This window comes from Saccostrea cucullata, unplaced genomic scaffold, assembly GCF_032062105.1.
Source record: "Saccostrea cucullata isolate Sc308-1 unplaced genomic scaffold, CSIRO_AGI_Scuc_v1 ctg2436, whole genome shotgun sequence".
Lineage (NCBI taxonomy): Eukaryota > Metazoa > Mollusca > Bivalvia > Ostreida > Ostreidae > Saccostrea > Saccostrea cuccullata.
This window is the reverse complement of record NW_026922588.1, coordinates 122478-147751: the sequence shown is the minus strand read 5'-3', so window position 1 is coordinate 147751 and position 25274 is coordinate 122478. Positions and strand designations below refer to the sequence as shown.

General features: G+C 32.5%; 2 protein-coding genes across 3 annotated transcripts in view; both read right to left on the bottom strand.

The window, feature by feature from the left end:
* LOC134261999 (uncharacterized) overlaps window positions 1-25274 on the bottom strand; it is a 113908-nt gene that overhangs the window by 44888 nt on the left and 43746 nt on the right. The gene's annotated exons all lie outside the window — the stretch shown is intronic.
* On the bottom strand, window positions 9766-21127 carry LOC134261997 (perlucin-like protein). Its single transcript, XM_062744377.1, has 5 exons — window positions 21065-21127; window positions 20001-20098; window positions 19484-19580; window positions 17247-17457; window positions 9766-9918 (listed from the first exon to the last, which is right to left on the bottom strand). The coding sequence occupies exons 1-5, from the start codon at window positions 21111-21113 to the stop codon at window positions 9888-9890; spliced, it is 486 nt and encodes a 161-aa protein (XP_062600361.1). The 5' UTR covers window positions 21114-21127; the 3' UTR covers window positions 9766-9887.

Genomic DNA, 25274 nt, shown 5'->3' with positions numbered 1-25274 from the left:
CTGTACCAAAACTTGTACTTACCGATTGTCATTATTTAGGCACTGTTATCTTCATGAAATATAATCCAGTTAAAACACAAAATAAAATAATTCCTACTGACATATATGCAATGATGCACACTAGTAGCCTACTGTACGTGCAGTGAAATCTAAAATGATAATGCCAGTGGTAAAACTAGTACTTAAGTTGGGTACGTGACGCAAGCCCAGTGTGATGCAGGTGTTCAGATACATGTATAGTGTAAGAACAAATTGAAAATTATCATTTACAAAACATGTTTTATTTTAACTTTGCCATCTAGGCCTATTTCCAAAAACAGGCAAATAAGGTGTGTTTGTGTGTGTGTGTTGATGGCAGAGGGGTCGGGGTTGACTAAATTGATTGTGTATATGGCAGCTTTCAAGAAGTTTCTGCCTAATCAAATATAAATAAACTTTGCACATTTTGAAAAATTCATCAAAAACGCTTTACACTAATTTGAATAATATTATTTGTTGTTAATCTATATGAGAAAATATATTTAAAAGTTCCAATTATGTGCCACCCCCCCCCCCCCTTATCAAACCTAATTTACATCATTAATTTAATTCTGTTGTCTAATTTCCGACTGGTAATGAATAAAGAATATGAAATACCTATAAGATGGAGGCCCATGGGTAACATGGTCACTAGCTGCAGATCTGTATAGCGTTATGGTTTTATATATTAGTCTTTGACCATAAAGCTACAGATCCTGTAATGCAAAAAAGGTGCAATTTACGGTGCAATATTTTTTTGCGCACTTCTGGGGAGAATTTCTCCACTTTCCAGCATCGGTCAATTTACTACCTTTCACCCCCTAATTCTAGGCACATTATTTAACTAATCTGTATATTTTATCCATCTCCAAACGTTTTATATTCGTCTCTACACGAGATAAACTCGCTTGATTAAAATTATTTGTTAGATTGCATAAAATTCAAATCAAGCGGGTTTATTGCCTGTAGAGATGACTATAAATGGCTGAGAGGTGGACAAAATATACATTTTGACTACAGAATGTGTCTAAAATTAGGGAATGAAAGGTAGTTGATTGACCAATGCTAGAAAATGGAGAAATTCTGCCCAAAAGTGCGCAAAAAAATATTGCGCCGTAAATTGCACCTTTTTTGCATATGGGGATCTGTAGCGTTATGGTCAAAGACAAATATATAAAACCATAACGCTGCAGATCTGCAGCTACATGGTCACCTGAGCATATTATGCTCAATTTGAAGAATACATGTATTATGTAAATTATTGAATTATATTGACTTTTTCCGTGGTAAAGCCCAATATGAAGAAGTGTGCATTTAGAGGCAAACACCTTAGTGCGGGTATTACTGTCTCATGACAGCATCTAGTTTGCTTTGTATACAGTTTTTATGCAAATTTATTATTGAGTACAACTTTGTTCTTATTTCTGAACTTGGCCAGCTCTCACCAGTTTACCTATAGTTCACTCAGGTGTGACGGTTAGCGAGAGTGTTCGAGTGGCTGTTGTATTATATCGATAACGTTCTTATTGTTTAATTTTCACTATTTTTCTTGTACTCAGTTTATTATTTTGTGTAGAAAAAGTTGTCCATTTAAACTTTGGTTTAAATGTCTGGGCGGAAGTGAATGACCGGAAGTTGAAAGTAAGATGCGCCATATTGGCATTGATTTGTTTTGACTTTTGTAAGCTCGTAACCATTATACTTAATACTTTTTGATTATTTTTATATTGAGAATGAATAGTCAAACAAACATACTGGTATTGCCAAACATATGTAATGAAACATGTGACTTATTGATATGCATCATTGTATCAGTATATTGGTACTGGACATTGGGTACATGCACTAAGCTGAGGGGATCGTCTAATCGTGGTGATACAGTGGAAGGTTCCAGGACTAAAGCCCGGAAGGATGCTGTATGTGCTCTATTTTTTTCTATCTAACTTATAAACAAAATAGACATATGTACCGACCTTTCGAATGTAAGACATGTAATTACAATTTATTTTTCATGCACTGCGTATTGTTTAACATTTTCAAATAAAATGCTAAGCATCCTCCTTACAGTGCCCCATTTGAAAATAACTTCTATCGCCACAGAAAAAAGACCCACCATAAACACATATGTTTGGGCATTTTTATCTTTTTTTCTTGAGTTTTAAAGAAACCAACAAATTATCAATACTTGTTCCATAAAAATTAAATATAATCATGGTAATAAACGGATTTATCCATAGCAGATATATGCACATGCCAACCATGTGCTTAGTGGAATAATATTAGCGAGGAAGTTCGAGTTGTAAACAGAACAGTTTTTCCCGATTTGCAAGAGTGAGGTTAAAATCGTTTTTTTTTATTAATCAGACGATGCAATGCAACAAATAAAAGTAGTAAGTAATATAACCTAATGATTATAACTTAGTAATTTCTTGTCTTGGTGTTATTATGGTCGCATTTATTCTAAAATCATTGTTATTCGAACTCTGTGTGACAGAGGAATGGCGGACGAAATAAGCACATGGCCTCAAGAAGACACCCATATGAAAAATCAAATTTTCAAGAATTATGGATAATGACAAGAAAAAAACGAAACAAATGGTTGTAGCCATATTATCAATGAATCAAACTAACTCCATTTTCAATGCGTTTTTCATCTCATGAATGCTGTAGCTGCGCAGTTCTAATATGATTGATTTTTCTTCTAATTAAGACAAAATAAACTTATCTGTTTACTAATTTTAGTCTCTAACAGTAGGTAATTAGTGCATTAGCACTTTGAATAAATTTGAGCTAGTTTAGTAGAGTTTTAAGCGCATTCTTGGTATTTCTTAGTTTACACCAGACTAGATCCAATATGGCTTGTACATCCCCCTTAACGTTGTTAAAATAAATCATTATGACAATCTCAGATAAGAAAAACAATGTTTAAAAAGACTTAACACACCTATGAAGAAAAAAACTGTATGGATATAGGTGTGGTATGTCTTCTCCGAATTTCCGGCGATAAGGACTTTATTCAATGGATAAATTGAAACATTTCCATTTCTATTTTTTTCTCTGTGATAACTGTTTGAAAGTGGGGGAGTTTATTTTTTGATAATTCTACCGGAATGTAAATAAGGCAGGTCGATAGGTCAGCAGCTAAGGAGGCCTAATACGCATACAAATCTCGTGCGCATCTGTCTCTGTGTCTGACGCTAAGGATTCAAAATATGCATGCAAATCTCGCGCAGCTGCCTTTGTGTTTGACGTCAGTGTGCGAGGACTATTGAAATTGGCATGGAAGTTCTCGTGTAATTTTAATCTATTGATCTTCATTTTTAATGTCAAAGTCTACAATTTTATTTCACAATGAAATGGCAATATAAGGAATCACTGTCTAGTTAGGAGAGTATGCCAGGGGCATCAACAATAGTGGGAAACATGGAATCATTTTAGCATAACGGGCGAAGCCCGTTATGCATAAATTATCCCATGTTTCTCACGATCATTGATGTCCCCAATCTAATTAAAATTAGATGTTAGATCTGCTTGCGTACTCACTACAACATCTAACAACATCCCATTGAGCGTCACGTCAGAGGTCAAATTCTATCAACCAATCAAATCGTCACCTGCAAAATCATCGAATATTGGCGAAGCGAATAAGTCTAAAGCGGTTCCGAATTTGACCTCTTATGTGACCCTCTATGGGATGTAGTTTAGCGAGTATGCGAGCGGGTCTAACATCTTATTTTAATTAGATTGTGTTGTCCCTGGCATACTATACAAACTAGACAGTGATTCCTTATATTTCCGTTTCATTGTGAAAAAAATGTAGATCTATATTTCTAAAATGTAGCCATAGATTTAAATCACACTAGGACTCTTTTTCCAATTTCCATAGCCCTCTCCATTTGATGTAAAACACAAATTAAGGCAGCCGCACGATATTTTTTGCATCCTTAGCGTAAGACACAGAAACAAATGCGCACGAGATTTGCATGCAAATTAGGCCTCCATTAAGCTCCCGACTTTTCGACCTGCCTAATTTACATTCCGACAAGTTTATCGAGAGATTAACTCCGCTATGTTTTAAAGAGTTATCACAGAGACAAAAATAAGATCGATATGGAAATATACACATATATATATAAATACCCCGGCTTCGAAGAAGTCCTCAGGAACATCTTTTAAGAACAGGTAACAGGAAAATCAATGCTTAATCCAGTGATGAGGACAGTCTCCCGACCATGCAACTGTATAATTCACTTTCATAAAAAGATTATTTTAATTAAGATTTATATAATATAATTACCCTTGATAGTAAAATGCATATGTACATTCCATCAATGTAGTGCAGAGGAGGTTGCTATGTGAATTGATAACAAACCAGTAACGTGTAAATATAACATATATATTTAACCTATGATACAGGTATAACATCAAGAGTTTTTTAAATGAACCAAGAAGTTACCACAATCAGTGATTGCTATGTTAAAGATGTATCTGCCATTCATGATCAAGTTAAGTAAACATATATTTAGAAAGGACATCTTACAGTTAATATGCATGTGTAATATGATATCCATATATTTTCTCTTTCAAAACATATGACAGATCGAAGAATGAGGGTTAATGTCCCCTCGCTTTCACTAAAGCGGGGATATACTAAACAAATGATTAATTGTACTTTCTGACAAGGCCGTTGTTTTTGCCATAGAACTTAGGAAATGATAACATTAATCAAGGCTGTTGAAATTCTTGTTTAATCAACTTCTTTGTCAATAATGTTATCTCATTTAAGAAATTTGTTAAAGAAAGATCATGCTTTTGTATCAAATTAACTAAAAGGGAGAGAAAGAGAGAGAGAGAGAGAGAGAGAATAATGTTAACTCTTTTCCATATCACATCCTGTATTAGCCCGAAATTAAAAATGACTGAAAAATACAAAATATAAAGATTGATCTGTAATTAACATGCATATATACATGAAGGGGAACATACTGTTTCTGAAGCAAGCTGAGATCAGTACGATGAAAATTTTACAATGCATTATTTCGGTCGGTCCCAGATTATGCAAGGATACTTATCAGAGAAATGCAAAAATTTCAGAACACAGCAATGTACATGTTCAATGGTATCATTTTTTCTAAGATTATAAAGAAAATTGACAATACAAGTCGTTATTGCAAAACATTTTATAAAATAAAATTATTTTTTTATACTTAAGGACAGATGATATACAAACATTTGTCTTTGGAAGAGGCTTTATATCATGTCACAAGTTCAGATAAATGGATTATTCTTAGAATGTTTTCTCCTAAGAAGTGGAAAATGGAATAGACTTTATATTTCAATAAATTACAAATGTGGACAATACACACGCAGTAAAGGTTTACAGATGGAAACTTTCAGAATATGTTATCTTGGTGCTAAGTGTGTAAAATATTTTATTATAGGAAAATCAAATTGGTTAAAATAAGTTTTTCCTCATTCATTTTACTTAAAAAATCATCCACTTTTCTGAATTTTTGTGTTTGGAGGAGACTACGTATCATGTCACAAGTTTAGAAAAGTGGATATCTTAAAACCTTTCCTCCCAATAACTGGAAAATGAAATATACTTGTAAAACATTACTAATATTTCAATAAAAAAAACAAATATTGACAAATCTTAGTGCTTGATGCTAAAAATGTATAAACTTTAGAAAAATACACCAAGCCAGCTAAATATTATTAGGAAAAGCAAAAAATAGTATAAATCACCTTAAATCATATGGGCTGATTTTTACCATTTTGCTTTTCCTCATAAAATTAATTCACCTGGCTTAGTATATTTTTCTTAAGTTTATATAACACTTTCAGCACCAAGATAAAATATTCTGAAATTTATTTTCAAATGTGAAACTTTACTGAGTGTGTTTTATCCAATATTTATAATTTTATTGAAATATTTTCCAAATCTATTTCATTTTCCAGTTCTTAGGATAAAAAAATTTAATATTTATCCACTTTTTTAAACTTGTAACATGATATTAAGTCTCTTCCAAAGATAAAATTTGTTTGTATCATCTGTCCTTAAGGTAGGATTCTTCTCATATATCTTGTATTTAAAAATTAATGAACTTTCACGGAATCAAGATGACAATATCAGTAAGTGATAGTATCAGTGAGATTAAATTTGACCGTTTTATATAAGTTGCAAGGTTAGGTGAAGGTCATTATCTTTTTCCTTGACTTTATGAATAAAAAAAGGACTGTTGCCAATCATGTGATGCCAAATTCTATTTCAAAAATTTAAAGATTGTTTCTTTTGCATAAAAGATATTATTACATCAGGTTTATAGCATGATATTACTAAATTTACATAAATAATTTAACTAAACTGGACATTCGCTAATCCAAATTTTCTCTGTTTTCTTAATTTTCCAGGGTATATTACTTATTTTCATATGCTTCCTATATTTAACTTTTTCTTATTTTCACATATAATAAAGTTGTCTTATAAATGTACAAATTGATACAAAAACGAAAAGTTTTGATCGTTTAAAAAGAGAGAAAATGTACTTTTTATGAATATTTGGTTCAAATGTGTTCTTTGGTTGGAAGCGTTTAAAAGCTTACATAGTTCTACTTTGCCTGAAAAAAACATATTTAGAATATTTAGAACATATTTAGAAAGATTAGTCCCTTATAACTAATTTAACTTACATTTGAAAATTTCTTCAAGTCTTTAATTGTTTAAAAATTAAAACTAAATTCATCGTTCTATTACAATTTTTAGAGGCAGTAAAGAAGATATTTTCATACGCCACCATTCCGCCATAAATATAGTCCCTGCTAGTTTTAAACACAGCTAGTTTATCATTATACAGTTAAAGTATATCATTGAGGGAGTCAGCAAGATTCCAGTTCCCCAAGAGCAAGTCTATTTCCCGAGGCGCTTGCGCCGAGGGAAATAGACTTGCTCGAGGGGAACTGGAATCTTGCTGACTCCCTCAATGATATACTTTAACTGTTTTATTATACCGATACAAACAAAACATTTGAAAAGTTATATTCAATACTGTAACAATGTTTAATTCCAACAGAATAAAAAATAACAATAAAACAAAATACAACAAGTGACTCATAAAAGGAATCAATAAATCAGTTCGTTGTCTAAATGTCTGAGTTTTTTACTTTGTAAAATTGAAAGTTACATTACAGTTTGAAAATTTGAACTGGTTGGTGTTACTCGAGAGTGTATTTGTCAGGCTTGTGTTCAAAGGAAGACTATCACATGGCACGTGATTCAGAGAAAAATCATTTTCAAGCAATTCCTTGACTTTGTCGCATTCAAGGAAGTCGAGCTGTGGATAACGTGCGTCGTTGGTGGTAGGCAGATCACATGTTGATGGCACTGTAGACACAGTTTTAGAGGAATGTATGTTTTTACCAAGAATGTCCGACATTTCGCGTTTTTTCTGATCACTCAATTTGGAACTATAAGACTTGATTGATGTTTCATTTTTATGGCCACTCACACTCATGATGTGTCTTGCTTCAATTCCCTGATGGTCTAATGTTGATATACTCGTTGCTCTAATGCAGTGGTTAGTGTAGCGTTTACTGAGTTTAGCCTCTGCACTCAGATTTGCCATAAATGCATACAGAGCGTTTTTCCCAACTGGGGAATTGTCGTACCATGTTTCATCAGATTCATCAAATTTTCTCTTTGCCCTCTGCCAGAAGTTCGGATTATTAGGATGAAGCTTGCCAAGGTATTTCTTAAACGATGCTACAGGACAATTGGGATCTCCTGAAAAAAACAAGTATACACAAATTACAATTGGTTACTTGCATTGATCATGAATGATGATTGAATAAGGTTTCAGATTTTAAAATTTGTTTTATTTACATGGATACTGTTAGTAAATAGCACGAAAATTTAACATTAAACTGATACACATTTATAACATGTTTAATTAAGCAAAATTTTGTAAATAAATTTGTACATACCAGGACGATCATACATCCTTCCCTGTTTTACAGAGGTGTCCATTAAATCATCCCCCCTATGGTTCTTTGTCTGTCTTTCTCTGACAGTGACATATTCTCTTCCTGTGGAATCTGTTGAAATGGTTAAGTCCTCTTTCTGAAGTTCCCTAATGTTCTCACGCCCCCTATTACAGAAATAATAAATGTATTCAAATATTGTCTTTTTCTGTAGTGCTGTAGGAGTTTCTGTTGAAAATTCTGTGTCATATAGCTTGGATAAATCTTCTGGCGTAATTGGCTCCTTCTGTTTTGATTCACCGACACCATCTTTCTTCAGTTTAACGAGAACAGCCTTAAACATTTCGTTGGAGGTTTTGTAAGCTTCGTCATTGATTTTATCTTCTTTTCTTGTTTTCAAAAAATGTTTCTGTAGTCCATAACGAAGCGAAATCATAGATTTCTTTGCATAAACTTCGCTGTTAGCTCTCTTGGTTTCCGCGTAAAATTTCCTTAGGAGACAGTCCATTTCTTCCGTAGAAAACGAGATGCATTCATCAAAATTCATATTTTTCTCTAACATGTATGCTTTCAGTACTTCTAATGATGCTTTTATAATTCGTTTAGTGTTCTTACTGTCCCTCATATCCAGTAATTTGTCTAAATCGTCGTCTCCTAGTTCCGCAAATCTGCTCGCCATGTTCAGTGTTGTTGTCGTTTGCTACCAGTAAACTGGTTCTTTTTGATAGATCTGGGACCAGTTGACTCGCAATGCATTTCGATTCATAATGAATATTCATGAGTTTATTCGGAACATATCTAAGTTTGTCGTAAGTTTAAAGAAAATGCAAAGTGTTCCGAATAGGTGTGTATCAGCTCATTAAAAAAACGTACTTTTTTTGCAGGGAATCAGTCGGTTTTGCAGGGAATCGGTTTATTCACGGTGATTTTCAGGAAATCAGCAAAATATATCGATTTACTTTTATATAGTGAAAAATCGGTAGAGGTATAATAATTCTATTTAAAGTTGTACAATTCTGATGAGGAAAGAAAAATATGGTCTTTTAAATCCCTTACACCTTAATACATAAGACATATAAGCAAATATACATGGAATGTTTCATCTAGTCAGAAACCAGAGAAGAACCCTACCTTTAACGAAGTGTGAACTCTGTATGCAGGTGATAAGAGTATATTGCTACATAGGCAACTTTCTGGTAATCTATCGAGTATAAAACAGATGTGTAAGACTCTTTATTTCAAGTTCACTGGAATATATATAAAGCTAGTGGACATATGAATGGATATAATCATTGTTAATTAATTTTATAATATGTTTTTGATATATGAATGATATGGAGATAACGAACAGTATTCACGGACCCCCGAAACAGCAGAGGTGGGATCAGCCCGATCAGGTGCCATGGAGGATATCTAAATATCAAGTTTAAGGTCACAGCAAGTATTTTAATTTTATCTTTTATGAATAAGTTTTTGAAAACTTCTGCTTTATATGAATACCAAATTAGGTCTGTTAATAATGGTGCTTAATTGGTACCAAGAGTGTCAGGTTACTCATTACTCTGAGTAAAGTGTACAATGTGTAACGTTACACCAGAATTTCACTCTGTCACCTCACTCACATTCAGATTGATGGAAGATGTGTTTACTTAGAACTATCTGCTCATGCAGTTAAATTTACTTAAACAAAATAAAAAGGAAAATACCTACATCTGGAAACAGCACTCGGAACAACAAGGGTAAGTGCAACCATTCATTAATCAGCGAAAAAAGTTAAGAAAAAAATCCGAACATGCAATTTTATTATCAAAATTCTTAAAGCACAGACACTGATGATTTTAACAAACATGCAACTTTTCCTTGTTTAATTTTGAGTAATTTTCCTCGCCTTATCCTACAATATCAATTGGTTCACCTGCCCTAAAACAAAGAGATATACAAAATTACAATTCTGTTAAAATTTGTTTAACCCTTTCTCTACCGGCACATTTTCAGCGTTTTTGCAAACCTTTTTACATATCCTTATAAATCAATTTATAACTTTTTTATTCAAAGATTAACCTAGGTATAATGCATACCATTTTGTAGGGAATTTTCTGGAAATGATATTTCATAACTATATAGGTACCTCACGACTGACCTTGCTAGTGGAAATTGAGGTCAAGGGTCAAATAAGTGCAGAATTTTATTGCATTTTTTGACACATTTTAATTTTCAAGTTAAAAATTAACAGTGAAACACATTGAAATAGGAAATTCAGAATAAACCCACAGAAGGGCATTATCCTGTACTACATTAATCACATAATTTTTTTTTTCAATTCTGCAAATAATGACTTTAAAGAGGTTGCTAAGCAACGGAGTACTTTTCAATTTTCAGGCAGTATTTCTTGTTTTTTGCTCATCCCACACACATTTATGCATTCCATTACATTGTAAAGTCAAATGTAGGGTAATGATACTGAAATTATATACATAAGATAATTGTTTGAAAGTTTGACCTCATCAGATTCAATTTTTGGGGGGTCAAAGGTCAAATAAGTGCATAATTTTAGAATTTTTCCCAACACTTTTCATCTTACTTGGTAAAATTTGTAACAATGGATGCTTAAGAAGAAGATTCTGAATTTACTCTTTAAAAGGCATCATACTGTATTGCAATATCCACATATTATTTTTGTTCAAATTGGTGTTAAATGACCTTTAAATGGTTGCTAAGCAACAACAATATTCAATTTTTTGGCTTTATAGGTTTCTAACTTCTTATTCTAGACAGTTTTCCGTGATATCGTTTGTAAGATATAAGGTCAAAAATAATGTATAAAACATCCAACAAATAATTGTCTTAAGTATTGACCCTGAAATTTTTGTTCTTTGGGGGTCAAGGTCATATCAGTACAGAAATCTGCCTTAAATTGTATGTATATATCAAATTTGAAATGCTGCAATTATTATGGACATATTGTCCAATAACTGACACATAAAATTGTAAACAACAAAATCAACAGAGATATCACAAAAGTGAATTGTTTTGTTTTAATTACTTTGTTTTTTCTTTTTTATTCAAATCTTGGTTGTCATTCAAAAAATATATCTCTGACTTAAGTAAACTGGAACAAAATTTGTAAAATATGTTCTCAAGTATTTCAATCTTAGTGACAAATACTATTAAAATCATATTAAGGTAAACGTGTTGCAACCATTATCATTTTTTTAATTACACGAAAGAGAATTTATTTTGTCATTTTCAAAAACTTAGTCAAACACATTTTTTGTCATCTAGAATACATTGTATAAGAAAAGATTTACAATTTTGCTTCTCTTAAAAGAATTATTTTACATTTTCAAGTCTTTACTGGGTCACTTGTTAAAACAACTTTTGTCATTTTATAAGCATATGAAAAGACAGCAAAGATGGACAAGAACAGAACTTCAGAAACAATCTTTCACTCATCCAGTTTATGTGGCATACAATGATTGAATTTCAGTATCCAAGGATTTCTTTAGTATTTGCTACTCTTCTCACAAACCCTTGTCTTATGCTGTCAAAAGTCAGAATTCCTTATATCACATGACATGATCTTGAATAACCACTTAAATCATTGATAGAAATAAAGAGCATTCCTAAAAGTGAAGTGTCCGGCAAAGAATAATTAACGAGCAGATAGGCTTATTTGCTAGTAAGTTTTCAGGTTTTTATTTTTAACTTTAGATTCCAGATTACATTATGTGCACATCATCTTCATGTTGAATGAACTCTCTGCCATCTCTCTGAAAGACTGAGGGAACTCCTTTGATTTGACCAAGGCATGATCAGTTTCTAAATGTATTCTGTCCCGACTTCTGTAACAAATTTCAAAAAAAAAGTTTTGAAAAAGCTTTTCTAATCGAATATGTAGTTTTATCAGATAATTCAGTTTATACAGAAATCTTCAATTGGCAAATTGATATAACATTGTTAAAAAGTCTTTATAAAGCATATCATATATATTATATTATGTATGTCATATTTTGTCATACTTGTAGTTAAATGGTTTGGGGAAGTCAATGTATTATGACAGAAATATTGCAAGCTTAATAGTAAAAAATCAAGGTTAATCAATTATAAAGAAGACGGTACGGTTTAGGCTTTATTGTGCCCTAAAAATTTAATGTTTTTAAAAAGTTATGAAATTGGCTTTAACAATAGTTGAGTAGATGAATATGATAAATCATTTAAGAATATGGTACGAAAAAGAGCCTTTCTTGAAAATATGACGTCATTAATTTGGTACATTTTTAAGTTTAATGCAGAAAAGCTTCAAAATGACCCGTTTTTCTGCTAATTTTCCTTTAGAAAATATACTCTGCCACGTCGCCCGCTTTAATTTTTGGATATATTATGTAAAAGGCTATGAATAATCACATATCTCAAAATCTTTCCGGGCGACGGTGGCAGAGTATGTTTTCTGAAAGATAATTCCACTGAAAATTGTGGTCTTCTGCAATTTTTTAAGAAAATACGGGAAAATGCACAAGTTAATGACGTCACAATTGGCATTTAGGAGGTCATATGAGAAAAACCATTTATGTATTATTACTGCAGAGAATTCCTATGATTCAAAAAGAATTAATTTTAATTTTTTATATCACTTTCATATTTTAGAAAAATATAGGGCTTTATTTGTATTGAAACTGTACCTTCTTCTTTTAAAAAATAGCATAATTAACCATTATTTTATCAAATTCATGAAGTATCCTTTTTTAGTTTCTGTTGTCAGGGTTGTTAAGAAAAGTTGGACTGAAAACTGTTACTTCAAAGAAAAATCCCTGGGACAAGGTGTTTTTATATATGGGCTTGTTTGTATGTTATTAAATGTCTCTCTCAAGAATTTCTCTCTCAGATGGAGACGCCACCACTTGTCGGTGGACAGATGCAAATTTTGTTCTATACTCGGCACTTACAGCTATTGAGCTGTGAAGGATCTTTTTCATGCTAGCACCTTCTGCGACAAGGGACCTTAATTGGGTTATATAAGTATAATATAAGATAAGATATTTTTATAGTGTCTCATCGTGTGATGTAAGGATCAACTCCTTACTTTGTGACTATAGGGCAAAGGCTCTAACCACTGCACCAGTCCGCCTACTCATGTACCTGGGAGTGTTGACTAATAGCCGTCCAGTGGCAATGAGGAATTTTGACTGCAATAAAATTGACTTACTTATAACTAAGCACATATGTCCTCCACATCATGGTCTTTTCTGTGCATGGTGGCCATTAGCAGGTGGGTCTTCATAGATGAAAGTTCTGAAGCCTAAATGGTACCAGCGCACTACACGTGCTAAAAAAAATATGTGTTTGTGTTAATTATGTCATGTTTCATTTTTCTTTGAATGTACTTAGAGGTGGTCAAGAAAACTTACCATGCCACTTCAAAAACAACACAAAAATAAGTCAAACTTATTCAAATCCATAATCTCAAAACACGGTTTGGATGTTCAGACCCACAATACAAAAATTGATTTGTTTGATGTACTCTGACAGGTCCGGCACAAAGTCTTGATTAAGCTTTATAGCTTGATTTAGCTATATAGCTTTATTAAGCTATTCGGAATAGCTTAATTAAACTATTTTATCACAATTTTTTCTCAAATGATTTATTATTTCAGCATGTGCAAAAAGACGCACCTTGTTGCAGTGGAAATATTAAACTTTGAACTCTTCTGAATACAATGCATGTAAAAATCAATCACCAAATTGTGTCTCCTTGAGAGACTTTGTACTCAATTTTTTTAAAGTTTGGGGGCTATTAATGAGTGACCACACAATTATTTCTTGAATGAAATTATAAAGGAGGTCAGTTATGGCCAAAAAGATAACCGATTGGTAACTGTTTCACACAATGAGAACTCAGAAGCAATAATACTTATCCACGCCAATAATGTTTTCAGCACTGTAAACTTTTATTTTTCTTTTTAAATTTACTAAAATTGTTTCATTTTAAAGTAAAGATGTATAATTTTCTATAGGATGCTTTTTGACTGAAAATTTTTATAACAATAAACTTGTGTAGCGAACAAACATGTCAAATGTGTACTGCTAAGAAATCTGTGATTTCACGACAGTTATCAATTTTTCAGCAGTTTAAACCACACGAAAATTAACCACCTACCTCCCATCTTAAAAATGTGGATCGGAGGGGACGGAGTACATCGAACAAAAATATTTTGTTGATCAGTCAACACAGTATTCGGATTCCATATTGAGAAAACAGTGACATCGTATTGCTAACAATTTTGTCATCGGAAAAAATAGTTTTTGTGAGAGTTTTTTGAAAGAACCGAAAAGTATCATTCGTGGGTTACCGACGATGTCAAACCAGCGAACGGCTTCATGTCACATGAACATGTGTAGCCAGGGTCCAGTCTACTACTATAGTATATAATTATATATATAGGTCCTTGGTAGTCTATAATGTCTTTTCATTTCAGTCAATGTACTACAGTAAAACTTCTCTAAACCGGCCAGCTGCCGGACTGAATAAAATGGCCGGACTAGAGGGGTGACCGGTTTCCCGAGAATCTGACATACTGAAGAATTGCAGAACTAATATGTGATACAGATGCTAGGAAAAATATATAATTGGTGTCTGTTATAATTATCTGTCAACATTTTATTAATTATCGGCAGACACGTAATGTATTCTTTAGGTCTAAAAAATAAATTAATATTATTGAGGATGAATTCGTCATACATGTTGATTTTTATAGAAAGAAGTTAATAAATAAAAGAGAAAAAACATGGAAAGTTACTTTATTAACCATATGCGAAGAAATAAACCAGGACCCTTTACCTTAACTGAACTCTATAGGCCTACAGTATACTGCATGCATCTATGTATCGCTTACGTCATTAAGTAAATAATTAAAGCATTTCTGAGCAATACTTCTGTTATTTTAATTAAAAAATGTGTGTTTTGGTAAACATTTTACTAGTATTTCTTCTTCTTAGCATTATGTATCTGTAACAAATTTGAAGGTCGCTTATGTGTATTAAAAAAGATGATGCAATATGGCGTGCGATAATTTATTGTTTCATTTTGTGATTTAAATTTATAAGTTGCTTGAGATTTTATTAATTCAAGTTTAAATTTTGTTAATCATAATTATGTACACAACTTAGACCGGCCATTTACGTAGACTGGCAAGATAATTACCCCTTCAAGACGGTTAAACAATAGAAAACCCTATGAAGCCATATTCAGTTAATCACACCTCTGACTTCTGGAGGGTACGCTATTTTTCACACCTCCGGCCGGTCCTTTTTACCCCTCCGGCCAATGACAATTAATATCTTGCAATCACAAAAAGTGGCCGGTATGATGAGGGGAAATTTCCTATGTTTCTTAACTTTTGTTCTTGGAAAAGTGGCCGATGTCCGGTTTTCAGGGGTGGCCGGTTTTATGAGAGTTTATGTGTAACGAAATGTTAAGAATTTTGCCGGGACTAATAAATTTGGCCGATGTTCAGGGAGAACCGGTTTCCAGGGGGGCCGGTTTGGAAAAAGTTTCACTGTATACAATACTTTTAAACTTTTCAATCAATACTTACTCATATCTTATGCCAAAGAAAAGACCTGTCATATCTGATGAATTGACGTGTTCTCCATCGTAAAATAATCATGAAAATCCATGCTGTTCAACAGCCTGTTGTTGTTTACTGCCACAGCGGAAACACGTGTTAATCTCGAATAAAATCAACTCATACCGTAATGAGTCGTGTAAATGCGAGATTTTGTATTAAATCATTGTGTTTCAAGGTTTTTTTTTTTAATTTCATGTCATTATATGTTTAATTGTATTTTATATTAAGAATATATTTTAATAAAGCAAACAGCAATAAATTTTATTTTTTTTTTTGACGTAGACCTTAAGGAATCAAACATTTTTTTTTTATCAACACTGAATAAACTTATTGCACATTGCATAAATAAACAAAAAAACATATGTACTATATTTCTCTAAAGCTGTAAAGATAAATACTGTTATTTTAAATCATTTTTTTAAATAATGCATCTATTTAAATCTTATTTAATATAATGGTACATGTACTAAACATGTTGTTCCGAATGAGGCGCAACGAAAACGACCTTGACGTTAAATATTGACTACATTCAAATTTTCTACAAAAATTACGCGGAGGTTCAAAATTCAAACTATGGTAATTCAGAGAATACCGAAAATAAAGAGACAAGTGAAGGCCTGTTGAAATGGAAATTTTCTCTTCTTTTACCAGCTGTATTTTGTTTTCCCTATTTCAACACAGAAATAAAGGTAAAACTGCGTTTAATTCAAATTTTACGAATAAAACCCAAAAAAATCACATGCGTGGAAGAAAATTCTTGTTTTAACAAAATATTTAAAAGCAAAAGCAATAATTTTTACATATTTTAAAAGCAGAGAAAATATCCTTTTTAAATATATTAATTTTATTTAAATGATTTAATCAGGAAAAAATATACCTATCGTCAGGATATTCTTCCTTGCTTTTGAAAATTGCGTCATTTTCAAAAAGTCACCAATGTCTTCAAAACGTAAAATCTATTCATTACCGATTAATAAGGCTAAAAATTTTTACAGGGTCTGAAAGTAGAGATAATTTCCTAAAAGATGATATATAATTTATATACCTTAATGCTATTATTGAAATTATACAGAGGTCCTGTTATCGCGATGCCGTGTTTTAACGCGCTATCGGTCATATTGACCGATGCGGTAGAGAAGGGGTTAAAAAAATAAATACAAGTCAATTTTGTCCTTTTTTCTTTTGTAAATGATTTTTTATGAAAAATTGTGACGAAAGATTTATTCGAAAGAATAACTTAAATAGTCGTGTATTTTAATTAGAAAGATCCTTTTTATTTGGTTCGAGCATACAAAGTGATATCCAGATGTTCACTAAATATCCTCGTTAATACTTTGGATAATACCAAGACTTCCTTGGGTTTTTTGGGGTTTTTTTTGGGTTGAACATTTTTTTTTTCTGTCAAAATATTAGGTCTAAGGTTGGGATTGATAAATGATATAATGAATGAGCACGCAAAGAATTATTGTGGTTTTTTTTTGGGGGGGGGGGTTCATACATACCAGGTATACAAGATAGAAAAAAATTATTTCAGAATAGAGTTTGAGGTAAAAAAAATCAATAAGCGAGGTAAAAAAAATCAATAAGCATAAATTAAAGTCTATGTACTAATATTCATCTTACTCCATTTCGCAGATGAATCCAGCCTTAACTGTACAGAAATGGTCGTTCCAGTGGAAATTATCCGGCGTAAAGAACATGGCACAGTCCTGATGACTCTGGTAGTTGTCCGGTTGGTTCGGTGACCAGTCCTTAAATGATGCTGTATTCTGGGTGGATGTCCATACCCACTCTCCCTCAAAGACAATGTCTGACAGTCCTATCCAGTACCCCTCTGCAATAGATCTGATACATGTAAGTCGTATATGATTCATGTTGGTAGTGGACAAGGAATGCACTTTTCCATCCTCCTTTTCTATTTAAATATCTCATTATATCCCTCTCCACTCTTCCCCAAAATTCTGAATGCCTTTCCGTCTTAGAGAACAAACAAATTCAAGAATAATAAAACAAAATTGGAACAGAGCGAACAGGGAGGTCAAAAACATCATATATGTGGGATTAGGTGCTATGGAAGAGTGAGCATCCCTGTTTGACCGGTCATACTTGCTCGTTGTCATGTTTGTGAAATGATGAAAACGTCAATTCACAATTCAGTGTGTAAATAATGGACTGACAATAACTATGAAAAAACGTCAGTCAGCGTTTGACGAAAAGATAAATTGTATTTGCTGGCAAGGCCATTGTATCTACCACTTACGGAAATGGTTACTTTTAACACTACCGCTGCTATTCTTGTTTCATCAACATGTTTGTCAGGAATTTACCTAGTTTTATTGAATGTTTATATGTAGATCATACTCTTGCTCCTCGAATCAACTGAGAAATATAAACCGCGTATGCCGGTGGTGAAGGTATACTGTTGATAATTTTAGGTCTGATAAGTAAGGACTGTTTAATTGACGATTGAAATAAGAGTGAACATTGTTAATTGAAAAAAAAAAAAACTCGTTGATATATCTAAATGTTCGGCTATAGGCCACGTCAAGTTTCTTTCTTCTGTTCACGTATAAGATTTTGGACAAATTCTCCATATGAATACTAAAAACAGGTCTGCTAAAAAGGACAATTGGTTTCGATTGGGAATTCCAATAGATTGTTGGAGAACCTGGTCTTCAAATACCACATGGATATTTCAATCAGAATATCTATCATCTTTTTAATATAACTTTTGAGTACTTGTATGTTAAATAAGAAGGATTTTTAACCAAAAAAAAAACAAACAAACAAACAAACAAAATTACAAATGATCAAGGTATCAAAAAGCCTTAACTTTATTACTTTTTCTTGTTCTTTATGGCAAAATACTGTGATTTCAAATTTTCCAAAAGTTCCTTTGAATCTCTATGTATCTACATCTGATTTACACCACTTTTCAAAAATATTGTTGTACTTCTGAAGTTTCTCCGTCATTACTATTAACATTTTAATGAGGATTAAAGAAAGAGGCTTGATAGAACATTTACTTGAACCCGCTATGTATCTTTGTTTATAAGAATTTTAATGGAATCCTATATAGATGTAGATTTGATAATTCAAATTCATGTAGGTTGTTAAAAAAACTAACATACCATTTTGCAAAATTTCCTCCCTAAAAAGGGAGATATGGGTATATCAAACCCTTATACACTTAACATTGAATTCTTCACTAAACTTAATTCAAAGAATTTCAAGGTTAAAAGACATAATAAACAAATATCATGAAAAGAAAAGGCAATTTATATTTCTTGAGATGGATGCCTTTGAATTCACATCATAAATAGAATTATATTAGAGGTACTGTGAGCGATGAGTTCACTTTAATTATACCTGCACCACTGGCGGATTTAGAGGGGGGCAGGGGGCCCGGGCCCCCCTTTTGAGTCCAAAAAATTACACAATATTTGATAGATCAATGTTTTTTGGTGTAGCTTTGGGTCCCTACCCTGACCTCAAACTGGTCGCACCCCCTTTTCAAAATTTCTGGATCCGCCACTGTGCACCTTCCATATGAATATAATGACAGTATCCATGTTCTGCTATGTGAAACCCAAAATATGTGTGGGATCTAAAAGTAAAATAGCAGATGCGCAATGGCAATGTGTAATAAAGATTCTTTGAAAATCTCATCAAATTCACTTAATGTTATAAGAGGAGTTGCAAATAAGAGATGGGCACCCCAAAGCGTGACAGTCGGACAGACGGGCGGAGGGACGGACATTCCGATTACGATATATCCTTCCGCTTTTCAAGTGTGGGTAGAATGATTTGTATCCCTTCAGCTTTTTGTTCCCTTTATGCTAGCTTAATCAAAAACTCGCCTTGTGGATTTGTTCCAACGATATGTGAGCGGAGAAAGTTGTTTTCGTCAACTGTCTCGATTTCCACCAACTTGGATCCACGCCTTTCGCAAAATGACTGAAAAGATCTTGTATTATACAAGCATATAAGACCAAAAATAATGTATATGTTAAAATATACACATTTCAGATTTGTTTGCAGTTAAGCAATATAATTTGACACTGAAAATTAAGATTTTTCGCAGAGAAACAGTCATGATAACCGCAATTAAATTTTAGAGAAGTGGAACTGAGTATGAAACATTTATTAAAAACTAACTTCCTAATGTCGAAATAAGTGCATTGAGTCTTATTCTACTCTTCTTTTTTTTTAAATAATCTTTTTGTTTTGTGTCGCGTTACACCAAAATGTTTAACAGAGTAATATAAAGTATATATAGTTATATTTTTTTTAATACCTAAAGCTAATAAAAAAGTAAAATGTATCTACGACTTTTTTTCTTTTTAAGAAATTGCATTCATTGATTCAAGTATATACCCCAGCTTCAATGAAGTCCTCGGGAACATCTTTAATGAACAGATAACAAGAAAATCCATGCTTAATCCAGTGAGGAGGACAGTCGTCCGACCATACTACTGAAAAATCCAACTCATAAATTTAATTTGTTGACACACATGAAAAATTCAAATAAATGAATAGATAAATTCACAAAAAAAATGACACAAAATGTTTGTGGAACACCGATGCCCTGTATGACACCGTTTAGCAAAGGTTGAAGGTCTCAAATACTAGTCAACCTCCAAGGTCAAAGTCAAGAGATGAAAATATTGTTACTCAACAAGAACACTTTTCTCAATGAATATAAGGAAGACCTTATACTAAGAAGTAAACATACAATTTATAAAAAAAAGCTCTGACGTCAAGTGTATGAAGATTAAATATTTTCAAAGAAAATCAAAATCCAAAGTCAGGGTCAAAGCTCAGCATTGTTGGTATCCAAAGGAAGTTCATGTCATAAGAAATATTACTATAAAATTTGAAAGCCCTATAGTCTAGTGCTAACTGTTTAAAAATTATGACTTATGTTAAAGGTTTTGTAAAAGAAAAAGGTCAAACGCTATGGCCGAAGTCAAGAGGACAAAATATTAATACCTGCTGGAAAAATCTATAATGATAACATCTGAAACATGACCCGTGAAAGCCCTCGTCCCATCTGTCGAAAAATATGACAGAGGTTAATTTTGTGAAAGAAGTAGGCAGAATAAGAATATAAACAAGATACATAGACTTTTGGCGGTAATTCCTTTCCACACCATGCGGTCTAAGGTCGTGTTTGGTTAATTTTTTAGGCACGTTTATTAACTCCAGTCAGCATTTTACAAATAAAAGCTCGAGAGCGGGATTTATAGTTCTGATCGTCAACATTGCCTTTATATTCTATAGATCCGCACATAAATTAATTTTTGATAAGAACCATACAAAATTCTTTTAGGTGTACCCTTTTTAATCCCAGCAATACAGATTGAGATTAACTATGATAGCTATGCATTATCATAATTGTAAAGGCAGGTAAAGGTGTAAGAGATAGACTTTTAACTTACCATTTGCAAAGCAAACAACGACAAATGTAATTAACCAGTTATAATTCATTTTTTGAGTGTTCAGGTAAGTCCTAAGTTCTTATCAGAACATTATAATATACTCTGGTCACTTCAGGCCATGACACACTTAGATGCTGAGAGTATTTTATCTTAGACTGTATAATAGAAAGTTGACAATAGGAGATCATAAGTTTTTTTTTTAGGCTAACATGATTGTACGAGTATAACGTTTCACAAAACATTTTTTTTTACATTGCAGCTACAACAACAATTGTTATTTTGGACTCAATTTGTTAATTTTAGCTAAATGATAAAATATATTCTTTAGCTGTTAGTACAGGATTATGTAGGTATAGCTCTTATGCGTTTTTAATTAAGATTTTTTTTATAGAAACATCCGTACGTATCCTTAACTCACTTGCGAATGTCTCAGCTGTTGCAGAAAATAAACACATAACCCGCGTACTAACAATCAAAGAAAGTCATTTTTTATCATTCATTGTTACAATTGTAGGAAAAAACATTCAAAGTAAAATTAAATATGTCAAAAATATTGTATAAAAGTAAAATATGTCATTGTATACATAACCTATTGAACAGCCACTGTTCAAGAAATCGATGTAGGCAGCTTGCTTAATATGCACTAATTAATGTCAATGGTCTTCATAGAAATAAAGAACATAATATCCAGTGGATGTAAATACTGTAAACCAAATTTTATTTGCGGCGACTTTATTTCGCGATTTACCAGGGATATAATAGTTCGCAACGATTATTTTTCGCGATCAAGCCTTCTTGGATCTGCTGTTGATAGACACTTACATTTGAAGGAACGGTTCGCGGGGAGAAATATTCGCGATGACGAGGTTCTCGCGAACTTTGCGAAAATTTTTCACACGCGAATAAAAGTTTGTTTACAGTATATTTGCTAGTTAGTCATAGACTCTCATCAAAACACACTATGACTCTGGGTTAATTATGTTACAACTAAAAACAGCGCACTCTTTGGAGAAATGCTCAAAATTACCCGTCTCTATCTCCTGACTCAGTCAGGTGTTTATGAAACAATAATTGTACTGACTATGATAATCCATTGTACCAAAGAAAATAGAAGACATGCTGGCATTCCATGATTAGCAGATCAAAATGTACATCATGTCTACTTTTTTCTAAAAGTAATGCATTTGTTTTTGTCGTATGGTACTAATCAAAATAGCCTTTGTGCTTTGTTATGAGATATTATAAGCAGGGATTAAGGTGCCCCATTACTTCATGACATCAATAGTTACACAAAAAAATTGGTTATTGTTCACGTGTTAAATAACTGACAATTTAAAAGTTTGAATTTCCAAGATATATGTTCAACTTTAAAGCCGTTCGCTGCTCGAGTACTACAGAGTCAAGCATTTTTTTTTTGTCTTAAGTCCCTTTTGATCACCCTTCGGTATTTTCCCAGTTTATCCTAAGAAACATCTGGAGGTAATGAATGGTATCCAATCTCAAAAGTCCATTAAACTTTACAAATTAGGAGGGGAACAAACTTCCAAAATATCAGAGGTAGGATCGGGTTCCATGGAGGAGTAAGCTTTCCCTGGCGACCTGTGGCACACCCCAACGTGCTCCTTGTCATAAATTCCTAAACAACTCAGTGTGTAAATAATGGCCTAACAATCAGTATGAAAAAAGTCGCTCAGCATGTGACTTAATGATGAATTGTATTTGCTGACAAAATCAATCATCGAAATGATGCCTTTAAACGAGACTGTTGATATTCTTGCTTTGACAACTTGTTAATCAATAACTTACCTCGCTTTAGAAATTGTCTGAAAGTAGAACATTCTCTTCCGTATCGATTCAACTGAGAGATATAAACTTCATATGACTTTATGATGTCAAAGATATACATTGCTGCATAAGTAAGGGGAGCTGACGATTAAAAAGGTAATAGACATCACCCTTATCATAAAGAATCGTTGTTATATAAGCATTAATGTCTTTTTCTATTAATTAAAAGATCCAAATATGCAACAGATTCATCAAACTCTGTAGTATCTTTAATTTCAAGTTAACTAGGATATATCATGTCAAAATATAAATGAAAATCACCATTTTTAATTCATAATACGTCGTCAATAAATCTAATTGCTGAGTTGAACGCCATGGCCAGCGTTTTCTGCCTTTCAGATTTGAAAAAATTCTGCTTTATATGAATACAAAAATAGCTCTGCTTACAACAGGGTGCAATTGGTGACGATTGAAATTCCAGTAAATTGTTGGAAATTGCCTGGTATTGTCTATTAGAGACTCAAGTATCTTTTATATATCAACTTCAAAGTATTTGTATCATCGGAACAATTTTGCAAATAACCAATGAAAGTGAATTCGAGATCGATTTTTCTTGAAAAAGCATCTCTCAGTGATGCCAGAAAGCCTGGACTTGAATCGTCGCAGGGAACAGTTGTGAATAAAGGTGCAAAGTCGTAAGTTCTGATGTTGCTCATTGTGATTTCAAATGTTCCAAAAGTTTCTCAGAATGTAAAGTATCCACATCTGATTTACACCACTTCACGAATATCTTTTTGAACTCTTGTCGTACTATTGATGTCTCTCATTTACTACTAATAAATATTCTTGTGGTGTGTTTTAAGATTGTTTACATGTACAGGAACACGCTATGCACGAAGGTTGTTGTGGAATTTAGTGGACGATGTCAACCGTCATTATATTACTTTCAAGAAATTTTAATTTAATCTTAATATCATGTGTAAAAGTACTTGTTTTATTGATGTGTGAAGTTTCATTCCATTCGATTCAATGAAAATTGATTTATAACATTTTAAAGTCAATATGTTTTGTACCCACGGAGCATACTTAACGACAATACATAACATTCAAAACATAGCGTCAAGAATATCTTTAAAATACTATCCTTATACATTTCAACAGTTAAGGTCAATAATCACTTATCAAATACCTTTTTTAGCACTTGAAATTTATTTTATCAGTTCACAATTAATCTCGTTGTATACTTTCCTTTGTCAATGTTTTAATTTCTTTTACCACTTACATGTAGCTGTGCTTTCACAAGTACCAAATTTTTAAAAGTTTTTGATCAGATTTTATCAGATAAACCGTTTCTACACAGATTGTCCTCGTACGAAATAGAGTCTCTGTCATTAAAATACCACTTGCACATTTTATAAACACATGAACGACTTACTTGTGACATATTTATTTGATTCCTTTAACGTTTTAGTTTTTATTCAGGTTTTTTCTTACTGCGATACCAAATTGCATCCAAACTGCTGCTCCATAACGTTCAACAAAGTAATTAATTTTGTCGCTTTCAATGAGAACGAACTATCTTCCTAAATTGATTTCTCTTCAACGAATCATATTATATGTGTCCAGTTGAAGTTCTGTCCAACTTCGTTTGAGTGCAACATACAATTAAGCCACTATATGCAATAATTTCATTACAAGGTTCAAAAAATTATTATTTGAGGTTTAACTGAGATGATACAGTGTACCAGTATAATTATGTCCCTTAACTTCTAAAAACTCCATGTGTATCTTTACATTTTTACTCTCCGTGAAATCAAAGATAGAGAAGACAAAAAATTCTATTTTTTGCACACTCATAAACATATCTTTTCTTTTACATGATAAAAGTAAACAAAATAATATTTTTGATATACAGATCTTCGGTATTGATGAACATTGTATCCTCACATTACAGCTCGCACATCGCTTACCTGAAAAAAACTGGCTAGCTAATGGCAAAAATCAGTTCAGTATTGAAAAGTTTAATATAAATGTTGATTTGGTGGAAGGAGGGGTTGGGGTATTTAAACAAACTAAAATCTACACCTTCGTAGGATGCCTTTGAATGAATGAGACACATAATGGCTTTGCTGTTTGTAAGATCGATTTTTTTTTTATAGAAATAGCCTTTTTTTTCCTTTGTAATGATCCACTGTAATGGCTCCTCCATTTCCCTGATCATAGATTTGCTGTTCTTGAGAAGAGGATTTTAAAACATTTTCTTATGTATTCCTATGTTAAAATTTAATACCCCATTGTTGCCTCAACCTACCTCCGGGGGTCATGATTTGAAGAAACTTGAATTTGCTCTACAAGAGAATACTTCTACATGAGTTTCATCTTTCCTGGCCTAGAGGTTCTTCAGATGAAGATAAAAAAATTCTAT

What these genes read in the sequence shown, in the direction of transcription:
- LOC134261997 (XM_062744377.1), bottom strand. Translation starts at nt 21,113, where the DNA reads ATGAATTATAACTGGTTAATTACATTTGTCGTTGTTTGCTTTGCAAAT. An exon ending in CGTTGTTTGCTTTGCAAATG is followed by an intron (nt 20,099 to 21,064) that starts GTAAGTTAAAAG and finishes TGGATTTTTCAG; the next exon opens with TAGTATGGTCGGACGACTGT. An exon ending in CGTTGGAACAAATCCACAAG is followed by an intron (nt 17,458 to 19,483) that starts GCGAGTTTTTGA and finishes GATCTATTGCAG; the next exon opens with AGGGGTACTGGATAGGACTG.